The sequence below is a fragment of the Polypterus senegalus genome, chromosome 6 (genome assembly GCF_016835505.1).
Source record: "Polypterus senegalus isolate Bchr_013 chromosome 6, ASM1683550v1, whole genome shotgun sequence".
Taxonomy (NCBI): domain Eukaryota; kingdom Metazoa; phylum Chordata; class Cladistia; order Polypteriformes; family Polypteridae; genus Polypterus; species Polypterus senegalus.
The window spans coordinates 30,027,583-30,049,382 of NC_053159.1; the positions used below are offsets into that span (position 1 = coordinate 30,027,583).

The 21,800-nt window shown below is 42.3% G+C and overlaps 1 protein-coding gene across 1 annotated transcript in view; it reads right to left on the reverse strand.

The window, feature by feature from the left end:
* The window catches only part of alpl (alkaline phosphatase, biomineralization associated), a 149,674-nt gene that overhangs the window by 47,593 nt on the left and 80,281 nt on the right, over positions 1-21,800 (reverse strand). The window contains exons 3-5 of the mRNA XM_039755708.1: positions 16,171-16,290; positions 730-793; positions 530-584 (exon numbers count right to left, since the gene is read on the reverse strand). Of these exons, the coding sequence (XP_039611642.1) occupies positions 530-584; positions 730-793; positions 16,171-16,290 (239 nt within the window). The remainder of the gene's footprint in view (positions 1-529; positions 585-729; positions 794-16,170; positions 16,291-21,800) is intronic.

Sequence of the window (21,800 nt, forward strand, 5' to 3'; positions counted from 1 at the left end):
ATGGATTGCAGAATTAATGTATCTAATGTGTTAAAGGTTCTTTATAAAAAGAGTGCAGAAAGTGAAGATAGCTCACAACTTTCTGTACTTGTATTTCAGCATTCCATACTTCATGTTTATTTAGGTGCCTAAGTATCACAGAAGCAGTATTAATGAAGAAGGCTTGTTCTCCTGGCCTTTGCTTTTTTTGTCTTATGTTTCCATTGATCCCTAACAATTGACAGTTGTTTGTCACTCCTTTTTAATATTTTATATTCACACCAATTAATTCTGCTGAGCCTATTTTGACAGCAAAGTCTGTCACACTTTGAGTAAGTCTGCAATGGACTTGTGTCCCCATCCTGGGTTGTTTGCTGCCTTCTGTTCAAAGCTACTATGACAGGCGCTGGCCCCCATGGTCCTGGCTTCAGAAATTAGACAGATGAAAGAAAGTTTCCTTGAACGTATAATAAGACTAACAAGAGCCGGAGATAAAAGGATCACCACAGGCATGTAGTTGACAGAAGACACAAAACAAGATTTGCATTACCTTAGACAATGCAACAAAGGGAAACTTGTCCATCTCCAGCTCTGACTCTTCTCCACTGGCCCCATTCATCTGTCCTTTTAGAATACGAGCTGCAGTCACCGTAGGAACTTAGACAATGCAACAAAGGGAACCAAATGCTTGTCCATCTCCAGCTCTGACTGACTAATCGGTAATCAATTGTAAACTGTGACAAAACCAACTTACTGGCCCCATTCATCTGTCCTTTTAGAATACGAGCTGCAGTCACCGTAGGAACTCCCATGCCTGGAAAGACAATAAAAGCCGAAGAGCCTTCCTTATATGAGTTCAGTCACAGACGGATTCCAATTCCACAGGCCCCTCTCCCTGTAGCCCTGCCACCAACCAGAAGCAACCTGCAGACACATTGAGTTATTGAACCAAATGCTTATTAGCGTTTCTATGATATCAAACACCATCTCATGATTTAATTGAGATAACTGAGTAGATACAGGAGCTCATACCACATAATTAAAATATCAATAATTTACATTAGGAATAGCGTGCTTTCTGTGAAGTGCTGGCCATTCAGGAAAAGCACAATAGACAATACACACTTTGTAGGCAAAAATAAATCCTCGCTTGCATTCAGCTTCCAAGACTCAGTTTATTTAACTCCACATCCCTGGACCTTTGCCCAACGGGTCAATTTAGCATCCCATGTATAAGCTCAATAACTTCCACCTTAAGAAATGTCACCCTTAGCTTCTTTGAAGGCAATTCCTCTGATCTTAAGATCTTAAGGTAGTTTAATAAATAAAGAGAAGACCATCAAGATGTTGGCATTTGCAGTATCCTTTGGAGTATACAACTATAAATTTAGATACTTCTGAAGACAATTGGGAGGTCAACTTGAAGTTAGGTGGATGGATGAAATAAAGTGGCTTAAACCTGACTTACCTGAGACAGGACTGATTTCATCTTATTCAAGCATACAGAGACCAGTGTGTGCGGTGTGGAAAAAATACTATGGAATGAGACTGGCAATCCATGGGAATGAGGAATGTTACAATAAAGACCGTGGACCCACCTGTGCTTGCTGCCCTTCTGGCTTTCGTAAGAAATACTGGCGATATCGTATCTTAGCCGTGTCTCTGGTGTATGAGTCCTATTAATCTTTGTGTTGAGAAAATACCTCAAGATAGACAATGTGTTTAGTGAAAACTTCAAGACTTGCCCTCCATTGCTGAGCTGTTTAACTTGCATGTTGTCGAGCTGTGGCGTTTGCTTTATTTTGATGTTGTGTCTCTTCATCTCTGCCATTAGCACAATGCCTTTGTTGCATGGTGGTGTTAGCTGTACACAGGTCTTTGTAGCAAGAACTGAGATGCATGCAAATGCCGAAAAAATTTAGAAGTGCATGCATTTGCCATCTAGTGGCTGTGGTTGAACGTGAGCAGAGCGGACTGCTCCACACACAAACAGGTCTTTTGTATATATATATTTATATATATATATATATATATATATATATATATATATATATATATATATATATATATATATATATATATATATATATCTAATATATAATATGTTGGCACATTCAAAATGGTTTGGTGGCATCCACCCATATACTTTCCCTGGCTGCAAATGGGTTTTGGAAATAGCACTGATGTGCATTGCTTGGAGTCTGTAACTAAGCTGTTGAAAGGTTGAAAATATGGCGGTTTTAAATGCCAAGACTGGAAGTGATTTCATAATCAGGAAGTGATGTGCTTCTGGGCATTGGAACCGGAAGTGACATCTTCAAGGTCATATCATATAGGTTGTCCCGTTTTGGTCTGCAGAGATAACAGAAGAAGGTTTAGCGCACCCCGCCATCCCCTGGCCTGGCATGGAATTACCTTCACTTGCTCCCTCCTACTCACACTTGTTTGACAATATATATCTATGTTTATATTTATATACTGTATATATGTTGTCACACATGTGCGCATGGGAGGCAGTTAAAAGGCTCAAAAGGCAGCAATTCCTTGCCAAACCAGGGGACGACAGAGTGCACTAATCCTTGTTGTTTTCCATTGACAGACTGATCACAGGAAATTCCACTTGGGCCCGATGATGGTACTTCCAGTTTCAGTCCCAAGATGTCACTTCTAGTCCCGCCCCTGAGGACTTCACTTTCTGGTTCCGGCCACGAGGACGTCTCTTCCGGTTACTGTCTGATGGCATAATTTCTGGTTTCCCACTATACTGTATAACCACTATGTTTGCCTGTTTGCTTTGTTCTTTGCTATGGACTGATCTGTATCATTTGAACTGCAATTTTTCTTCAACTTCAGGCAGCTGCCCCCAAATTTCTATTCCCATATTGTGTGGATCATTTTACAATGTTTAGGTCTGATCACAATCTGATATTTACGTGGTTACCTACCAGGTAACACTTGTGATTGGTCGGCCAGCTGGCAGGCATCCGCCACATCTCAGTTGTGAGAAGCACATAGGTGCCAAGGTGGATGGGCTGGCATCCCAACCAAGGAGGAGAGCTGTTTCTTACCCAGACAGGAGGACATAAGGGAAGTATCTGGATGGACAGGCATCCCACCCGAGTTGGTTCCTGGTACCTTTCCTGGTCGGGAAGAGATAATGGAAGGACAGAGAAGCACTGTCTCTTGGGGGTCATATAATTCCTCAGTACACCACGGGGCAGCATTCCTCTGTTGGAGATCCCATTTGTACACCCACATGGCATCTTGATGGACTTGGGTACCACCAGTGGGAGCTTTAGGGAGAGATTTGCTACATGTTAAAGAGATTCCGCCTAACTTAGAAGTGCTTCCTGGGTGTAATTTTGTGTGACACCTGAAGTACTCCTGGGTCTGGCATAAAAGATGCTGCTAGACCTTCAGGAAAGGCCAAGAACAAAGCTCCCCTTTGAGGAGTGGAAGGATACTGTGTTATTAAAAAGAAGAATTTTGTAAAGCTACAGTCTCTGAATAAAAGACCTTGCATTTTGAACCCCTGACTGTGGTTTTGGGATTGTGTTTAGGCGTTTGGGGCTTGGTGGCATGCCCTGTTGGTCACTATACATAGATTGAGGGTGACTGGTAATTGGTGAAGTCTGTCAGGCAAAATCAGAAGGGTATTGCCCCAAGAATAATGGGATGGGCTGACCTTTGAAAGATGACCCAGGCAAGACTGACCTTCCTTGTCAGGGTCACATATGACACACTCCCAGGCCCAGCCAATGAACCTCAGTGGTCTGGTTTAGAAGAGAAATGTGACTTGTGTGGTGCAGCTCAGGCAAAGCTCCATTACATTTTATGTGGCTGTAAGATCATCTTGACCTAGAGTTGGTACAGATGGTGGAACAACCTGGTGCTAAGGAAGCTGGCATAACTTACAGAGCCCATGAGAGTCCTGGAAACTGATAAGTCTTGATGTCATAGAAAGAAGCTCATCCTGTTTGTAATAGCAAAATTGATTAAATCAAAAATATTTCAATAACTTTAATGGTACTAACATAATTCATTGTAGCTCACTTTAGGCAGTGGTTTAGTTGTGAATGGCAAAGAGTTTCTAGATGAATAAACATAGGTGCTGCAAGTGGCAACAGAAAAAGTGACATTTCTTTGAGCCACCAAACAGCAGCAAATAAAAAGTCAGATCAGTAAAAGGAAGACGGAAGAGCATGAGCATTGGACTGTGTGGAATGTCCATCCATCCATCCATTATCCAACCCGCTATATCCTAACTACTGGGTCACGGGGATTTGCTGGAGCAAATCCAGCCAGCACAGGGATCAGTAAAAGGAAGACAAGGCAGGAAATAAACCCTGGGCCGGGGATTTGCTGGAGCAAATCCAGCCAGCACAGGGCGCAAGGCAGGAAATAAACCCTGGGCAGGGCGCACACACACACCCCCACACCAAGCACACACTAGGGACATTTTAGGATCGCCAATGCACCTAACCTGCATCTCTTTGGACTGTGGGAGGAAACCAACGCAGACATGGGGAGAACATGCAAACTCCACGCAGGGAGGACCCGGGAAGCGAACCCGGGTCTCCTTACTGCAACTGTGCGGAATGAGTAACACAAAATTTTCATAATGCTAAATTTTTACTTCGAACCTTTAACAATAATTTGATAACTCTTAAGATTACGTAAATCATATATTACACACCATGTCATGTGTCTGAACTGTGTGCAATTCTGGCCACAATGCTATAAAACAGAAAAAGGGGCTCTAGGAGCTGTGCAACAGTGAACAAGCAAATTCATCTTACAAATAAAGAGCATTTCATTAGAACATTAGAACAGTCTAGACAAGAACAGGCCATACAGCCCAACAAAGCTCGCCAGACCTATTCACTTAATGCTTAAAGGAACATCAGGTCTAATTTTGAAAGTCCCTAAAGTCCTACTGTCTACCACACTACTTGGTCACTTATTCCACGTGTCTATGGTTCTGCCTAATGTTTGTGTGAAATTTACCCTTAACAAGTTTCCAACTGTGTCCCTGTGTTGTTGATGAACTCATTTTAAAGTAACAGTTTCGATTCACTGTACTTTAATTCCCTTCATAATTTTAAACACTCTAGTGATGTCTCCTCTTAATCTTCTTTTGGTTAAACTGTTCTTTTAATCTACCCTCATAATTCATCACCCATGGCCCTGGAATCAGCCTAGTTGCTCTTATCTGGACTTTTAGATAGATAGATAGATAGATAGATAGATAGATAGATAGATAGATAGATAGATAGATAGATAGATAGATAGATAGATAGATAGATTTATTAATCCAGCACATAATCCAGCTATGCCATTTTTGTAACCTGAAGTCCAAAACTCTACACATGACTCCAGATGAGACCTCATCACTGCGTTATAAAGCTTGAGCAGAACCTTATTGGACTTGTACTCTACACATCAGGGCGTTATATAACCTCACATTCTGTTAGCCTTCTTAACGGCTTCTGAACACTGTATGGCAGCTGATAGTAACAAGTCCACTACGACTCCCACATTCTTCTCAGTTGTACTTTCGATTTTCAGACTTCCACTGTGTATTGAAACCTAATAAAAAATTTGAATCAGTGTTTTTAATCAATAATCAATTATATAATTTTACAATTTAACACAAGAATATACTTATATGACGTTATAATAATGAATTAAACATAAGGGTAAGAGCTGAATGTAACTAAAGGGTTAACTAAATGTTGTTTCAAGCCTAGGCATGTGAGGTTTTTGCCTTATCTTAGAGGAGCCCCTAAGATAGCTGCTAAGGTTAAAGGAAGTAGATGAGTGACAAACACCCCTCTAGAAAGCCTGAATAGGAATAGGAAAGCCCACACACCCCTTCACTGTCTTCTTCTCCTTTTGGCTGCTCCCATTTGGGGTCACCACAGTGGATCATCTTTTTCCATATCTTTCTATCCTCTGCATCTTGTTCTGTTACACCCATCATCTACATTTCCTCTCTCACCACATCCATAAATCTTCTCTTAGGCCTTCCTCTTTTCCTCTTCCCTGGCAGCTCTATCTTTAACATCCTTCTCCCAATATACCCAGCACCTCTCCTCTGCACACGTCCAAACCAACGCAATCTCGCCCCTCTGACTTTGTCTCCCAACCGTCCAACTTGAGCTGACCCTCTAATGTTCTAATCCTGTCCATCCTCGTCACCCCCAATGCAAATTTTAGCATCTTTAACTTTGCCACCTCCAGCTCTGTCTCCTGCTTTCTGGTCAGTGCCACCGTCTCCAACCCATATAACATAGCTGGTATCACTACCGTCCTGTAGACCTTCCCTTTCACTCTTGCTGATTTCCATCTGTCACAAATCACTCCTGACACTCTTCTCCACCCATTCCACCCTGCCTGCACTCTCTTTTTCAATTCAATTCAATTCAAGCACTTTATTGTCATTGTGTAACACAACAAAATTACTTTTTGTGATAGACCCAAGGTGTATTTAAAGAAAAGTCAAATAATTCCAAATATGTCGTATACAGTGTTAAGTGATCAAGTAACCAGAGCAAATTATTATTGCTCAAAGTACAGCAGCATAAATTGTTATTGCACCTGTTAATGAATAGTACATTACATATTATATATTGCATTATATTAGTATATTGCACATTACCAGTATAGCTTATTGCACATGTTCAATTAAAAATGATCTCAGACTGAGGAGATTCAGAGTTCAGAAAGTTTATGGCAGATGGGAAAAAGCTCTTTTTTAGTCTGTTTGTTTGTACAGGGATTGACCTAAAGCGTCTTCCTGACAGGAAGAGCTCAAACAACGAATTTCCAGGATGAGTTTTGTCCTTGAGAATGTTTTTGGCCCTTCTCACACAGCAAGTCTTATACGAGAGTTCGAGTGATGGCAGTTCAGTCCCAATAATGGCCTCTGCTGTTTTTACGACCCGCTGCAGGGTTTCTTTAGCAGCCTTGGTGCAGCTGTTGTACCTGCAGGCCATCATGCAGTTAGTTAAGATGCTCTCTGTAGTGCAGCTATAGAAATTAACCAGCAGCTTCTAGGGGAGGTCAGCTCTCCTTAGAGTCCTGAGAAGATAGAGGCATTGTTGTGCTTTGCCTATTATAGCCAAGTTGTTGTCAGCCCAGGACAGGTCCTCTGAGATGGTGACTCCTAGAAACTTAAAGCTGGAAACTCTCTCCACAGCTTGTGCATTGATTGTTATCGGACTGTGATTGGTCTTTCTAGTGGTCCTAAAGTCCAGAATAACTTTTTTACCTTTCTTCCACAATCCCCTTTACTTTGTACTGTTGATCCCATGTATTTAAACTCATCCACCTTAGCCAACTCTACTCCTTTCATCCTCACCATTCCACTGACCTCCCTCTTATTCACATACATGTATTCTGTGTGAATGTAGCACTCCAATGTAGCGGTGCTAAAATCAATCGAAGAGTCTGCAGATCACCCCTAATTACAAGGCAATATTCAAATTAGTGGGAGAGTCAAAAGGAATCAGAAAATACTGGTGGCACTCATTGATTGGATAAAGCTCTGCATATTATGCATATTAAGAGTCAGATGATGTGATGTTTTAGATGAGGTAATGTAACAGAAAAGCATAAAAGCAGACAAATTGTTTTATTGATTGCTCTCTCCAAGGACTGAGACTTTTCTGCATATCTACTGTATGAGCAATTAAAGAATCGTTCTGCATTTTCATCTGGTCTCCGTGAATGACTTCTTTGAAAACACAGTAAAGTTTTTTTAAACAACAGTAACATTTTTAACTCTTAAATGTAATACTTTACATTTATTTAAACTTCATCTGCCCCAAATATGTCCAACCATGTATGCTGTCCAAGACCCTCTGTAATGATTCCATGAATTCTAGGTGCCAATCCACCTATCATCTGCAAATTTAACCAGCTTCTTACTTATATTTCTATCTAAGTTATTTATATATGTTAAACAATAGCAGCAGCCCCAGCACTGACCCCAGTGGAACACCAATATTAACGTCTGCCAAATCTGAATAAGGTTCCTCGCACCATCACCCTCTGTTTTCTGTGTCTGAGCCAATTCTGCACCCAACTACACACAACACCCTGAACTCCCACTTCTTTCAATTTGATGCCCAACCTCTCATGTGGCACCTTATCAAATGCTTTCTAAAACTTTGGATAAATAATATTATATGCTCTACTTTACTCATATTCTTGTGTTCCTTCCTTATAGAATTCCAGCATCTTTGTAAAACACGACCTCCCACTTTTGAACCCATGCTGACTGTTCAGAATAACTCCTGTCCTTGCCATGTGTTGCTCAATCTTATCCTTAATAATTCCCTCCATTAATTTTCCTCTGATGCATGTTAAGTTTACTGACCTGTAGTTGTTTAGATCTGCCTGTTTACTCTTTCTCAGTCCTTTCGGAGTTTACCCAGTGACTTCCTAAAAATATGCGTCAAAGGTTTATATCTGTACTCGCTAACCTGCTTAAGAACTTGAGAATAAATATTATCTGGTCCTGCTGATTTGTTTTATTTCAGCATATTTAATCTGAGCCACACTTCTCCCTCTGCATTTCCTAAACAGCTCAGTACCTCCTTAGTATTAGTAGGTTATCCACTTCCTCGCATGTGAAGACCTCAGAAAAGTGTGAGTTTAGAGCATCTGCTATTTCACTGTGTATTTTTTAATTTTCCTTTACTATTTCTGATACACTTCACCTCCTCTTTGTTCTTTTACTACTAAAATACTAAAAGAATCTCTTTGGGTCATCTTCCACCTTATCTGCTGTATTCCTCTCTCTCTCTGTCATTTAGTCTCCCTAATATCCTTCTTAAAGGTTGTCCTGCTGTTCTCGTATGCCCTACCATTCACATTGGAGTTACTAGTCTTATACTCCATATCTGTCTGGTTTTTTTTCCTTTATAGTGTGACAGTTTGGGACACTCTCGCTCCCTTGAGCCCTCAGACACCACATTCAGACACCAGATAAAAAGTCCAATAATTATACTAATAATGTGCACAAAGCATCACCACTCCACTATACTCAATAACACAACCAATAATCAAATAAACAATCCTCCAATCTCCCAGACACTTAGCCACCCTGCCTCCCAACTCAGCTCATCTGTCTGGGATCTCCCACAGTCCTTTATAGTCCTCGACCCGGAAGTGCTTTTGAGTCCTCAGTCCATTTGATTATCCAGCACTTCCGGGTCAGGTAAAAACTTCTCTTTTTCTTCAGTCTGGAAGTATATCATTTCTTCTGTTTCCACGATTGTGAATTACTTCCGGGCTATAAGGAAAGTATAAGTCCCTGGGCCTCCCTGCAGCATCCTCCGGTGGCCCCCATCCAGCAAGGCTGTGATGAAAGACTCCAAGTTCCATGATGCCCTGCTGGAATTTGGGGTCCATCCATGTTGCAGGGATGGCTCCATCTGGAGGTTTGGGGGTGTTGGCCGGGATACATGGCCGGCAATCCCTCATAATCCCGGCAGAACTGAGCACGTCACCCTGGGCAGCGCAAAATCTCATACCCACAACGTCACTTGTGGTGTCCCACAGGGCTCTGTGCTAGGCCCCATCCTTTTTACCATCTACATGCTCCCCCTTGGAAATGTCATTAGCAGACATGGTTTATCTTTTCACTGCTATGCTGATGACACTCAGCTTTACCTCAGGACTAACCCCACCTCCTCTACTGCTCCTCTGCCAATCACTACATTGACTACCTGCCTGGAGGAGATAGAGGCGTGGATGAGGTTCAATTTTCTTCAGCTAAACAGATCCAAAACAGAAGCCATCTTAGTTGGCACATCACACCATCTACGCTCTTCTACCATCACCAGTATCACTTTCGCTGGCCAAAACATTCCCCTTTCCACATCTGTCACCAATCTGGGTGTTAAAATGGACCCTCAACTCACCTTTGACGCCCACATCAAACACCTCTGTAAGTCTTCCTTCTACCACCTCAAGAATATTGCTAAACTCCGACCAACTCTCACCCTGGAAGATGCAGAGAAGCTCGTCCATGCCTTTGTCTCCTCCAGGTTGGATTACTGTAATGCGCTCCTCATCGGGATTCCTGGCAAGAGTATTCAGAGACTCCAGTATATTCAGAATTGCGCTGCCAGGATCCTGATGAGGGTGCGAAAGCATGACCATATCACCCCAATCCTGAAAACCCTTCACTGGCTCCCTGTTCCACTCAGAATTGAGTTCAAGGTCGTTCTGCTCACCGATCAGTGCATCTATGGACATGCCCCCCTTTACTTACAGGAACTCCTTACCCTCATACCTCCTCACGCACTCTCCGCTCTGTACACACTAACACTCTCCAAGTCCCTAGAACCAAGCTTCGCAGTATGGGTGATAGGGCTTTTTAATCTGGCGCCGAGACTGTGGAACGCCTCCTGACTACCTGAGAGCCCCACAGTCGACTGATGTTTTAAACGGAATCTAAAACTCATCTTTGAGAAAGATATTTTGTTAAAGCATACATAGATTTTCTTGTTTTATTATTTTTGTTTTACTATGTAGCACTTTGAGATTTCTAAAATATGAAGTGCAAAATAAATAAAATTTATTATTATTATTATTATTATTATTATTATTATTATTATTATTATTATTATTATTATTATAATAGCTTCTTTTTCAACTCTTTATTAACCCACTGCAGAGTATTTTTTAACTTCCTACTAATTCCAAATTTAGGTACATACCTGTCCTGCATTATATGTAAAACATCTTTAAACCTGGTCCACTGCGCCTCAACTGTCTCCACACTTAAAAGCTAATCCCAGTCCATCCTCCTTAAACTTTGCAGCAACTGCTCAAAATTTGCCCTACCGAAGTTAAACTTAACAGTTTTAGTCTTTGCACTCCTCCAAATAACCCTAGTGGTTCAATCACCTTGACGCCCTCAGTTCTATCCTGATTATTATAAAATGCTAAATCTAGGCAGGCTTCTCCCACATAATGAGTTAAAAAAACATTTACTGATTACGTCTAAAAACTCTGATATTTGCAAAGTTAACACAGACCTACTCTGACAAGCTAATTGAACCTTTTGGTAACTTTGTGTGCATCTTTGAACATGTTGTCTCCATGTGTTTTATTTTTGTCTGTTTACGAATGGAGCTAAGAAGGCCCCTCTTCATCTGCTCCTAAGCAACATTAAATGAGTTCTGAGCACCCGATAGGATGACTAGGAGTATAAAAAGGCAGACTGACTGGAGCCTCAAGGCTATTCAGCTCTCTTTACAATATTCTGGTTTTTTTTTACCTTTTGCCTGTCTTTTTTGCATTCCAAACTAATCTAGCATTTTTGGAGTATGTCGCCTCCAATACCCTAGCTGCTTGTATCTGCTGAGACAGAAGTTGGTCTTTTGGCATCATAGTACTTCAGGACTGTTGGGGTTGCCAAAACTTCTTTAAGATGTTGATATGCCTCCTGCAGTGTGTATCCTCAAGTCCCTGAATCCTTTGACTTCAGGAGTTCATATAGTGGCTGTGCAACTATAGAAACATTAGAAAGCCATTTGCCCATGTAAATGGCCATTATTCAGCCACCCTGAACCTCAAGAACTGTTGCTTTCAATCCAGCCATCCTGCCGGGTAGTCAAAAGGGATGTTTTCAGATGGCTGAAATTTTGCCATGGTTTCAATAGGTCTCAGTGTTCTTTACACACTTCGGACACCATGTGAAGATTTTGCCAGATTAAGAAGACAGACCCACTGGATTGTTATAACAAAATAAACTGCTTTAATGAACAAACTTCAAGGTAAACCTCCTGCACCACTTGTGAATATCTAACTCACCCTCATGCACTGCTATGTCATATTTCCCAGCAGCCTCCATATTTACATCTTTTACATCTCTCTTAAAGTTGCAGACTAATATGCATACTATAACATCAGTAAATATTTTGAGATTACTTTTACCTGCACTTCTGTTGTAAAATTCAACCACGATCCATCCCAAATCACATGTTTTGCACTGTGGTTACTGCCAGTAGCCAGTGTCATACACGTGTGACTAGGAGTGAGCTGATTGGACCAAGTGGAGGTAATTACCTGCCAGGCCAGGGTAGAGGTGGGGTGCTCTAAACCTGCTTCTGTTATCTCTGCAGGCCAAATATGGGAAAACCTGCCTGATTTAACGTCACTTCCATTTTTTCCGATGCCCAGACTGACATCACGTCCGGTTTTCAGCACCCAGACTGACGTCACTTTCCGGTTTCTGGTGCCCAGACTGATGTCACTTCTGGCTCCGGCACCCAGACCAACATCATTTCCGGTTCCGGCCAGATGACATCACTTCCGGTTCATGGCATATAAAACCGCCATCTTCTAAAACCTCATCAGTTCATTCCTGGAACTCAACCTGACAACAACAACTTGTTTTCTTTAAACCTTTTGCAGCCAGGGACAATATACGGGTGGCTGCCCCAAAATTTTCCAGTGTGTTGAGACTCATTCTTTTACACCAGCCACAAACCTATGATGTCTGAATTTACAAAGACTCTCAGAAACAGAACTTCTACACCCAGGGACTGCCTCCAAGCAATAGTAGTAGTAGTAGTAGTAGTTTATTTATATAGCGCCCTTCACAGACAAAAGGTCACAGAGCGCTGAACAGCAAATACAGTACAAATACAACAGTTAAAACAAAACATAAACAAAACCATTAAAAATAATACTGTAAATAAACATACTGGAACTATTCTGCACTGATTAAAAGCCTGTTTAAAAAGAAATGTTTTCAGTTGTTTTTTAAAAGAATCAACAGACCCGGCTGGGCGCAGACTATAAGGCAGGCTACTCCATATTCTTGGAGCCACAGACTGATAGGCACAATCCCCACAGGTTTTTAGCCGAGTGTTTGGGACAACTAGAAGGCCCTGTTGCCCAGATCTAAGAGTCCGACAAGCTGTATAGCGTTGGAGCAGGCTGGTTAGGTACTCAGGAGCTTGTCCATGCAAAGCTCTGAAAGTAAGTATCAAAACTTTAAAATGAATTCTATAAAACACTGGGAGCCAGTGCAGTGCGTGCAAAATGGGGGTGATATGATCACTCCAGCTAGCGTGAGTTAGGAGCCTGGCAGCTGCATTTTGGACTAACTGAAGATGTGAGAGAGAGGACTTGCTCAAACCTGTTAAGAGAGCATTACAGTAATCAAGCCGTGAGGAAATAAAAGAATGAACAAACATCTTCAATTCTGATTTTGAAACAGCATTTGAAAGATTTCTTAAATGCACTTAAAAGCACAGCAAGCGGAATGTTTCCTTGGTGGCATCAGCTGAGCTCTGTCCCGGGCAGTGCCACCACTACACCTGCTTGTCATGTTCCTCTCTTGCCCACTGCTCAGATCAGACTGCACCCTCTCAGTCTGGTCTTTGCCACCATTAAAGATGAACAACTCAGCCTCCACATCACAGAGGTGACAGTCAGAAGGTCATGTTCACCATGTGGCTGTTTCTCAGGCTAAAGTCAGGAAGTAAGTCGCTGACACTGTGTTTCAAATTCCCATCATACGAGGGCCACTGGGATTAAAGCTAGTAGTTTTCTGATGGATATTTCAGAAAGTTTTTTGCCTTCATTTAGAGTTTCCCTTCTCCAGAAGATTTCTTTAAAACATGCCTCTAATCTACCCAAAACACTTCTGAAGCTAACACTATAGAGACAAAGACCCCGACCACAAGGAAGAACCTCATACACTGTAACCATGGAGACATGCATACACACCCACACACACACACACATCTACATTGCACATCAAATCCCTGACAGCAGCCTGTTGGAGCTCCCATTTTCTTTTATAAGCCTCCTGCTCGCTTCGCTCACCAACCGGCATGTTTGGTTTTCCAGATACACACTTTTAAGATTTTTTTTTCTTTGAATTGTTGCTATTTCATTAGTTTCACTTTTATTTCAGAACTTCTGTAAAAACAATATTTGCAATCTTTTGAGTCCCAATATGCTGAATCTTTTAAATGAGCTCCATGAGACGTGTTTAATGACTTTGTACTCTAATTCAGGATTGGTTTCTCTGTTTGGAATTTCAGCACAGACAAAACGATCTTCATCACCAGCAGTTAATAATTTTTTTTGCAAAGTAACCAATAAATGCATGTGAGGTAAACTCCATTTTTGAAATTCTCGGACTTAAACTTTAAAACCTTACAATAATTATATACGGTACTTCTGACATATCACCTATGTCTATATATTCAATCTCTATTCACCTTTTCGTTATTTCTTTTTTTTTGCGCTAATGCAATGTTTACTTTATTTTTTTTGACACTTTTGTTTATTTCTGTTTTCATATCCTTTATCTTGCTCTGCATGTGTTTTGCGCCAATGTTTTTTTTGAGTCTTCTGAATTCCAGTTTTCATTATCTCTAACCTGCTCTGCATGTGTTTGGCCTCCTTGTTTTTTAACCTCTTTATGATGTTTTACTTTGTTGTCTACTCTGCCTTTTATTTCTGACCTCGCTTTGTCCTGCTTTTTTTTCAGTGACACCTGGTCCTTGGGGATTATTTTCTCTTTTTCGAGTAATAATTTCCTTTTGTTTGCACTACTGAGATCTTTACTTTCTTTTTTTTGGATAGTTTCTAATTTTCCTGCTTTCATATTCTTTAACTTTCTCCACATGTGTATCGCACCAACTTTTTTTTGAGCCTTTCGAATTCCACTGCTTTCATAATCTCTAACCTGCTCTGCATGTGTTTACGGTTGTGAACGTCTTTATGAAGTTCTACTTTGTCTTTTACTTTTCGTCTTTTAATTCTGAGCATGATTGGACGTGCTTTTTTTCTCAGTTCCACTTGTTCAGGGCTGATTACCTTATTTTATGAGTTTGCACCTAGATTATTCTTTTTCTTTTTTGCATTTTTTTTCTCTCCAATGCTTTTGACTCTCTTTTCTTCACACTGCTCTTTCTTCTTCGCTTAGTCTTTGACGTCTCATCTATAACGTATTGTCCTTTGTGATGGACAGCCGGCAGCTTATCCCGGTCGACACATCCAAGACGCTAGATGGCGTCTTCCCTGCAGCATGGTGGTGCCCTGGATTCCCATAGGGGACCATGGGGGATGGAGTTCGGCTTCACAGCCCTGCTGGGTGCCATGGGTGCCATCGTGGGACACTGCAGGGAGATGCTGGGATTTTTATTTTCCCGGTAACCTGGAAGTATTCCCAAGTCACAAAGACAGAGAAACAGAAGTGCTTCTGGGCTGAAGAAAAATATAAGTCTTTACCTGACCCGGAAGTGCTATGTAATCACATGGACAGAAGGACAGGAGCGCTTCCGGGTCAAGGACTATTTAAAGGACTGGTGCAGACCCAGCAAGGTGAGTCGGAGTTGGGAGGTAGAGTGACGGAGCTGCTGGGAGGAGAGGAGGATTTATTGTATTTGTATTATTGATTTGTTTATTGTTTATGGTGGTGGAGGTGCTTTGGGGAACTTTGGAGAAGAAAATTAAATTATTTCTTAGTGCTTCTAAAACAGCATCTGCATCTGTCTGTTGGGTCTCATGGGGCAACAGCGACCTCTAGCGTCCCCTTATTGACACCTTATATGCTTTATATGCGCTGAGAGCCCTGAGAGAGTGTGTGCTTAAAGCCTTCACATGACTGAGTGTTTTGCTGCTTGTGGTCTTATTTGATATTGGTTGTAAGTTGGGTGTGTCGAGCAAGAATCTCATATTCTCCACGAGACGGGCCTGGGACAATCTCTTGGCACAAAGTCTCATGTTTAAGGTCCCTGCGAGACGCTCCATGGCCAATCTCTTTTGTCTCGCGGGTCTTTTAAGTGTCTTCTGTGATCTTCACATGAAGATCACGTCTCATCTCCCTAGACTTTCTCTCCCAGGATTTTTTTTTATAATAGAGAGACAGTGTTTTTGATCCTTTTCCCTGAATATCATTGAATGGGCAGACTTTCTTATGTTCTTTTTATGTTAATCTGCTTTGTTTTACTATGTTTTAATGTCCTTATGTGCAGTCATTTTTAAAATGGTAATTGAATTTTACCTGTGAACTTGTTACTGCACTCTGAGCCGGACTAAATCGAGCTGCGCTATACAAAAACAAACTGAATTGAATTGAATTGAAAAGGCCAGCGCAGATCTCGGTGTCAACACTCCCATTTTTTTTTTCAAACTCAAACAACTTACCATCTCCAAGGAACAGGATGATATTTTTTGCAATGTTGGTGTTGAGTTTTTGCAAGGTCAAAGCTTTCTTCAGTGTTTTCTGAGCAAAGTCGTGCCAGTACTTGGGATCTTTTTCCTTTTCTGTAAAGGCAAAAAATACAAGATTAACCAATGTGAAATCCAAACTGCATTTTATTCCACACAAGAGCAGCTAAATGGTCTGGTACGATGTTTGAATGTTATTTTGATATTTCAAGTTTACGTCTGAAGACAATGTGAGATGCCATGGAGGACAGAGAGGCGTCCCCAATGGATGATGACATGACCTGTGGACAAAAGATGCCAGGGGATGGTCAAGCAGAAGCCAGAGACCAGGAGCAGTTCCATCTCCAAAACATTTGATGATGCTGGTCGAGAGGCTGAAGTGGCCTCCTGCAGCCCCTGAGAGTCGGCCACATGCTCTTGCAAGGTCGGCCGCCTGCCTTCTCTCTCTCACTTATTCACTCACTCACTCACACCTCACCTGCTCTCTTCGCCTCCTGCCTTCTCTCTCCTTCCTTTAACTTCCTTTCTTCTGATCTGTGTTTTCTTTAGTTTTCTGATTCCCTCAATTTTTCTTTCATTTCCAATTTATCTTTCTTTCTTTTGTTGCTCTCAATTGGTCTCCCTTTCTGCCGAGCTCATTTCTTTTATTTTTTTTTTCCCACTTGATTCTCCTTTACAATTTTCCTGTTGACTCTTCCTTGTATATCACCTTGGAAGCAGCATCTGAATCGCACACCGCAGGACATCATTGATGCAGTTGGGACAGATCACACCCTCACAAGCATGTGCTTCTCGCCCCAATTACTTCACCAACCTCATGCAGCTGCATGAGCATGAACACCCATGGATTTCGAGCCAGCCATTCAATCATTTATTTATTTAAAAACCTGCTGCCTTTTTCTGATCCACAGACTCGCCATACTACAGTCCTCCTGTGGCAAACTGAATTGTTTGAACATCATTTAGAAAGTCACACACATGTGCATAGAAGATCCCACTATTAACATTGCATGTCAGGGCAAAAACCAAGTCATGAAGTTCCATTTTCTCTCTGTAGACCTCCATGATCAAATTGGGGTGAGGCACAGATCAGGACAAGGGGATGAAACCATTTCTAAAGCTTTTAGTGTTCCCAAAAGCACAGTGTCCTCAATAAATGTAAAATGGAAGAAGTCTGGACCCAGCATATCTCTTCCTAGGGTTCATTGTCCAGCCAAACTGAGTAACCAGTGTGGTCCCCGGCCGGGACACCCAGGAGGACGTGAGGAGGGCTTGTGCCTCCTCCAGACCGCGAGGGGGCGTCCGTCCTGGTTCTGTTGGGAGCCACGGGTCGAGGGCATGGAAGCCCTACCCTGTAGGGGCCCGTTGTCACCGCCAGGCAGTGCCCCGATGCCGATTTATCCCGTGTGGTCCTTGGCCGGGGCTGGAGCCCGGCCGGGACGCCTTGGAGGACCAGAGGAGGGCGTGTGCCTCCTCCAGACCGAGTGGGGGTGTCCGTTGTGGTTATGCAGGGGGTCTCGGGTAGGGGGCTTTGAAGCCCAGCCCTGTAGGGACCCGTGGCCCCCGCCAGGCGGCGCCCCAGTGCCTGTTTATCCGGGAGCCCGGCACTTCCGCCACACCAGGAAGTGCCGGGGGGAAGATGACCGGGGAGACACAGATGGCTTCCGGGTGCGCAGCCGGCACTTCCGCCACATAGGGGTGTGGCAACGGTTAAGTGCCGGGAAGCAGGTGGAGCCCATCCGGCTTGCCATAAAAGGGGCCGCCTCCCTCCAGTCAGGGGTGGAAGTCGGGAGGCAGTACGATGGAGCTGAAGAGAGAGGACAGGAGGCGGCCAGGAAGCAAGGCACAGAAACTGTGGGCCCTGGACTTTGGGGGATTCAGTGCCAGCAGCACTGGGGTTTGTGAGTGCACGTGATTTGGACTACTTTGTAAATAGTATAAATAAAGAGTGTGTTGGGTGCAAAAATGTTGTCCGTCTGTCTGTGCCGTGGCCAGCGTTCACACAGGCAAGAAGGGTCTTGATCAGGGAGGTGACCGAAAACCCAATGCTTACTCTAACAGAGCTTCAGAGGTTCTCTACTGAGATGGGAGAACCTGCTGGAAGGATAACCATCTCAGCAAAACTCCATCGATCAGAAAAAGGCCACTCTGGAGTAATGAATTCTGAGTAGATGAGGAAAAAGATTCTCTGATCTGATGTGACAAAAATTAAATTCTTTGGTCAGAACTCCAAGCACTATGTCTACCGTAGACCAGAAACTGCCTCAGCATCTGCCTAATACCCTCCCTATGGTGAAGCACAGTGATAGCAGCATCATGCTACGGGGGCGCTTCTCAATGGTAGGGATAGGATAGGGAGCTTGGTCAGAATTGAGGGAAGATCCAGAGTGCACAGGACCTCAGACTGGGGCAACTGTTCACCTTTGAGCACAAGACTGACCCAAAGTATATATTTAACACAACGCTGGAATGACAAGTATGTGATTGTCCATAAGTGGGCCAGCCAAGGTGTCAACTTAAACCCCATAGAACATCAGTGGAGAGACCTGAAGATGGCACTTTACAGACACTTCCTCTCCATTGTAAAGGAGCTTGAGAGAATCAGCCAGGAAGAATAAGACAAACTTCCCAAAACCAGGTGTGCAAAGCTTGTAGAGATTTAACAAGAAGAATCAAAGCTGTAAGTGCTGCTAAAGGGGCGTCTACAAAGTATTGAGTTAAGGGTCTGAATATTTCTGTTCAAATGTAGTTATTGATCTGTAATAAATTTGGGAACCTTCCTGAAAACATGTTGATTATGGGTTATCGAGTGTAGCTCGATAGGCAAAAATTATAAATGTATCCATTTAAAATAAAATCTACAACACAATAAAATTTGCAGAGAGTGAAGGGGTATGTAAGACAGGACACAATGCCAAATCTTCTGGCTTACAGTATATTTTGCAAAAAGAATAAAAAGACATCTTCTGAAAACAGTGGATCACAACCCAGTCTGACAAAAGTACAGTTAGCACCAAAGTAAATGAAAACATATCAGTGTACTAATATTGTAACAGAAAAGAAATTAATAATGCCCATACTATGTTATTAACCAGGTGGCACAGTGGTAGCACTGCTGCCTCGCAGTTAGGAGACCCGGGTTCGCTTCCCTGGTTCTCCCTGTGTGGAGTTTGCATGTTCTCCCTGTGTCTGCGTGGGTTTCCTCCCACAGTCCACAGACATGCAGGTTAGGTGCACTAACAATTCTAAATTATCCCTAGTGTGTGCGTGTTCCCTGCGGTGGGCTGGCATCCTGCCTAGGGTTTGTTTCCTGCCCTGCGCTGGTTGGGTATTGGCTCCAGCAGACCACGTGTCCCTTGGATTTAACGGATGGATGTTATTAACCAAGTGTCCTGTTTCCAGGCAAAGTATTGAAATATAATGAAACTGGGAACTTCAGCATTATAAATAAACAACAATAAAAAGGTGAAACATGCTATTGTATAAAACTGAGGTAATACACACTTTTTGATACTCTACTGCTGTTTTATTTGCTATTATAAATGTGCTCATTGTTTTATAAAGCATTTTTTATTAGCCAATACTTTTAAAGATGTTTTGTAGTGTGAAGTCTTATATAACTTAAAATGTGAACTGTAAATGCTATGGTGGACAATTCTCTGGCCAGTAAGCCATAACGGAAGGACCACATGGAAGGAGACATAACCTGGCTGGGATGTACTGGACTGCTATCTATGGCGTTATTTCAGTGCCACTATTCTGAGCGCACGTAAAAAAATATTGCAAGTGCAAGTGTTGCATTTTGAGGAGAAATTTATTTTGAGCGTACAAAAGCTGAATTTGAGTGAACAAAATTCATTGCTGCGTGCATAAAATGTATTTCAGTGTTTGCACTTATCCATATACACACACACAATAGCACCCCCTCTCGCTCAGTTTTTCATTTGCGCTTGCTCAATGTGTTGCTTGCGCTCACAACATTCTCTGCTGCAAGCGCTCAACTCTCTGTACACCGTTATAAGTGTGCCACAAAACCAACCAATCACAGACTTGGTTTAAAAAATTCTGATTGGCTCTTACGGTCTCCAATCAGCTCGCTAGCTGCTGCATTCGGAAACAGTCCAAATGTAGCTAAATCCAACTAAACTCAATTAAACCCCAATTTGCGGATAATATCTTTAATTATTTTATTTTAAAATATATTATTTGTTAAGACTATCGTTGGTGTAGTATAATGTAGTTGCATTATACAACCATGCCAACTGACTCTCCAAATTATATTCTGATTGGAGACCGTAAGAGCCAATCAGAATTTTTGAAACCAAGTCTGTGATTGGTTGGTTTTGTGGCACACTTATAACGGTGTACAGAGAGTTGGCTCGCAGCAGAGAATGTTGTGGCGCAAGCAACACATTGCAGCAAGCGCAAATGAAAAACTGGCGAGAGGGTGCTATTGTGTGTGTGTATATGGATAAGCGCAAACACTGAAATACATTTTTTGCACGCAGCAATGAATTTTGTTCACTCAAATTCAGCTTTATGCGCTCAAAATAAATTTCTCTTCAAAATGCAACACTTGCACTTGCAATCTTTTTACTGCTCAATATTTTTACGTGTGCTCAGAATAGTGGCACTGAAATAACGCCATAGCTATCCCTCTCAAAAGGGGAAAGATTAGTGGATGCACTGGGGAAGGTTGTGCATCAAGAGCAGTTGCTCCCCCAGTATGAGAGATGGCACTGCTTCACTGACATGGACCCAGTATGGTCACCCGCAGGGATCCATGGGATTAGTAGTCATGAAGGACAACCCTGTCAGGGACCTTAGGCGACACCAGAGGGGAATACGGGGAGAAGGACTCCCTGTTTCAGGGCACTTCTGTCTGACTCGGAAGTACTAACATAAAAGGAAGCCGACCAACCTCCTCCAGCTTAGTCAGAGTCGGGAGGCAGGAAGCAGGCAAAGCTCACCTGGAGGAAAATGAGGATTGATCATTAAAAATTGTGGAGTCAACTGTAATGTGAAATAAAAATGTTTATTTTGCAACTGGGACTGTTAGGGTGTGGTTGTGTCTTTTCGGGGTTAGGTGGCACCCCCTGTCTTTCACAGGCCTAATGTCTAAAGCAGTAGTATTCAAGTTCAGTCCTCGGGAAACACTTTGGCTGCAGGTTTTTATTCCAAACTGTTTCACAAATCAATGTGTGAGATTAATTAGCTAGCTTTTCTTGCACCCGTGTCTGCATTGTATGTCACTCATTTCTTGTATTTGGATACAACTAAGGGAGCAAACTTCACGTAGAACAGTGACTGTCAAAGAACAGGATTGGAAGCGGTTCAAGCTACAGCAAAAAATACACATTTCTGAATTTATTTACATGGAAATGTCATACTAGCAAACTTTTCTGAATGCAAATTAAGAGAAGGAAAAAATATAACCCAGTTGAGTAAACAGTTGGATCAATTTGAAGTGAGACTGAGCCACTTGTGAAACTGGTTGGAATGAAAACTTGCAGTCACTGAGGGCTGCACTTGAACTGTAAGCTACAGGACTGCACTTTCACCCCTAATTGCCACTGCAGAAAGCACCTAAAATCTGGAATAGCCTG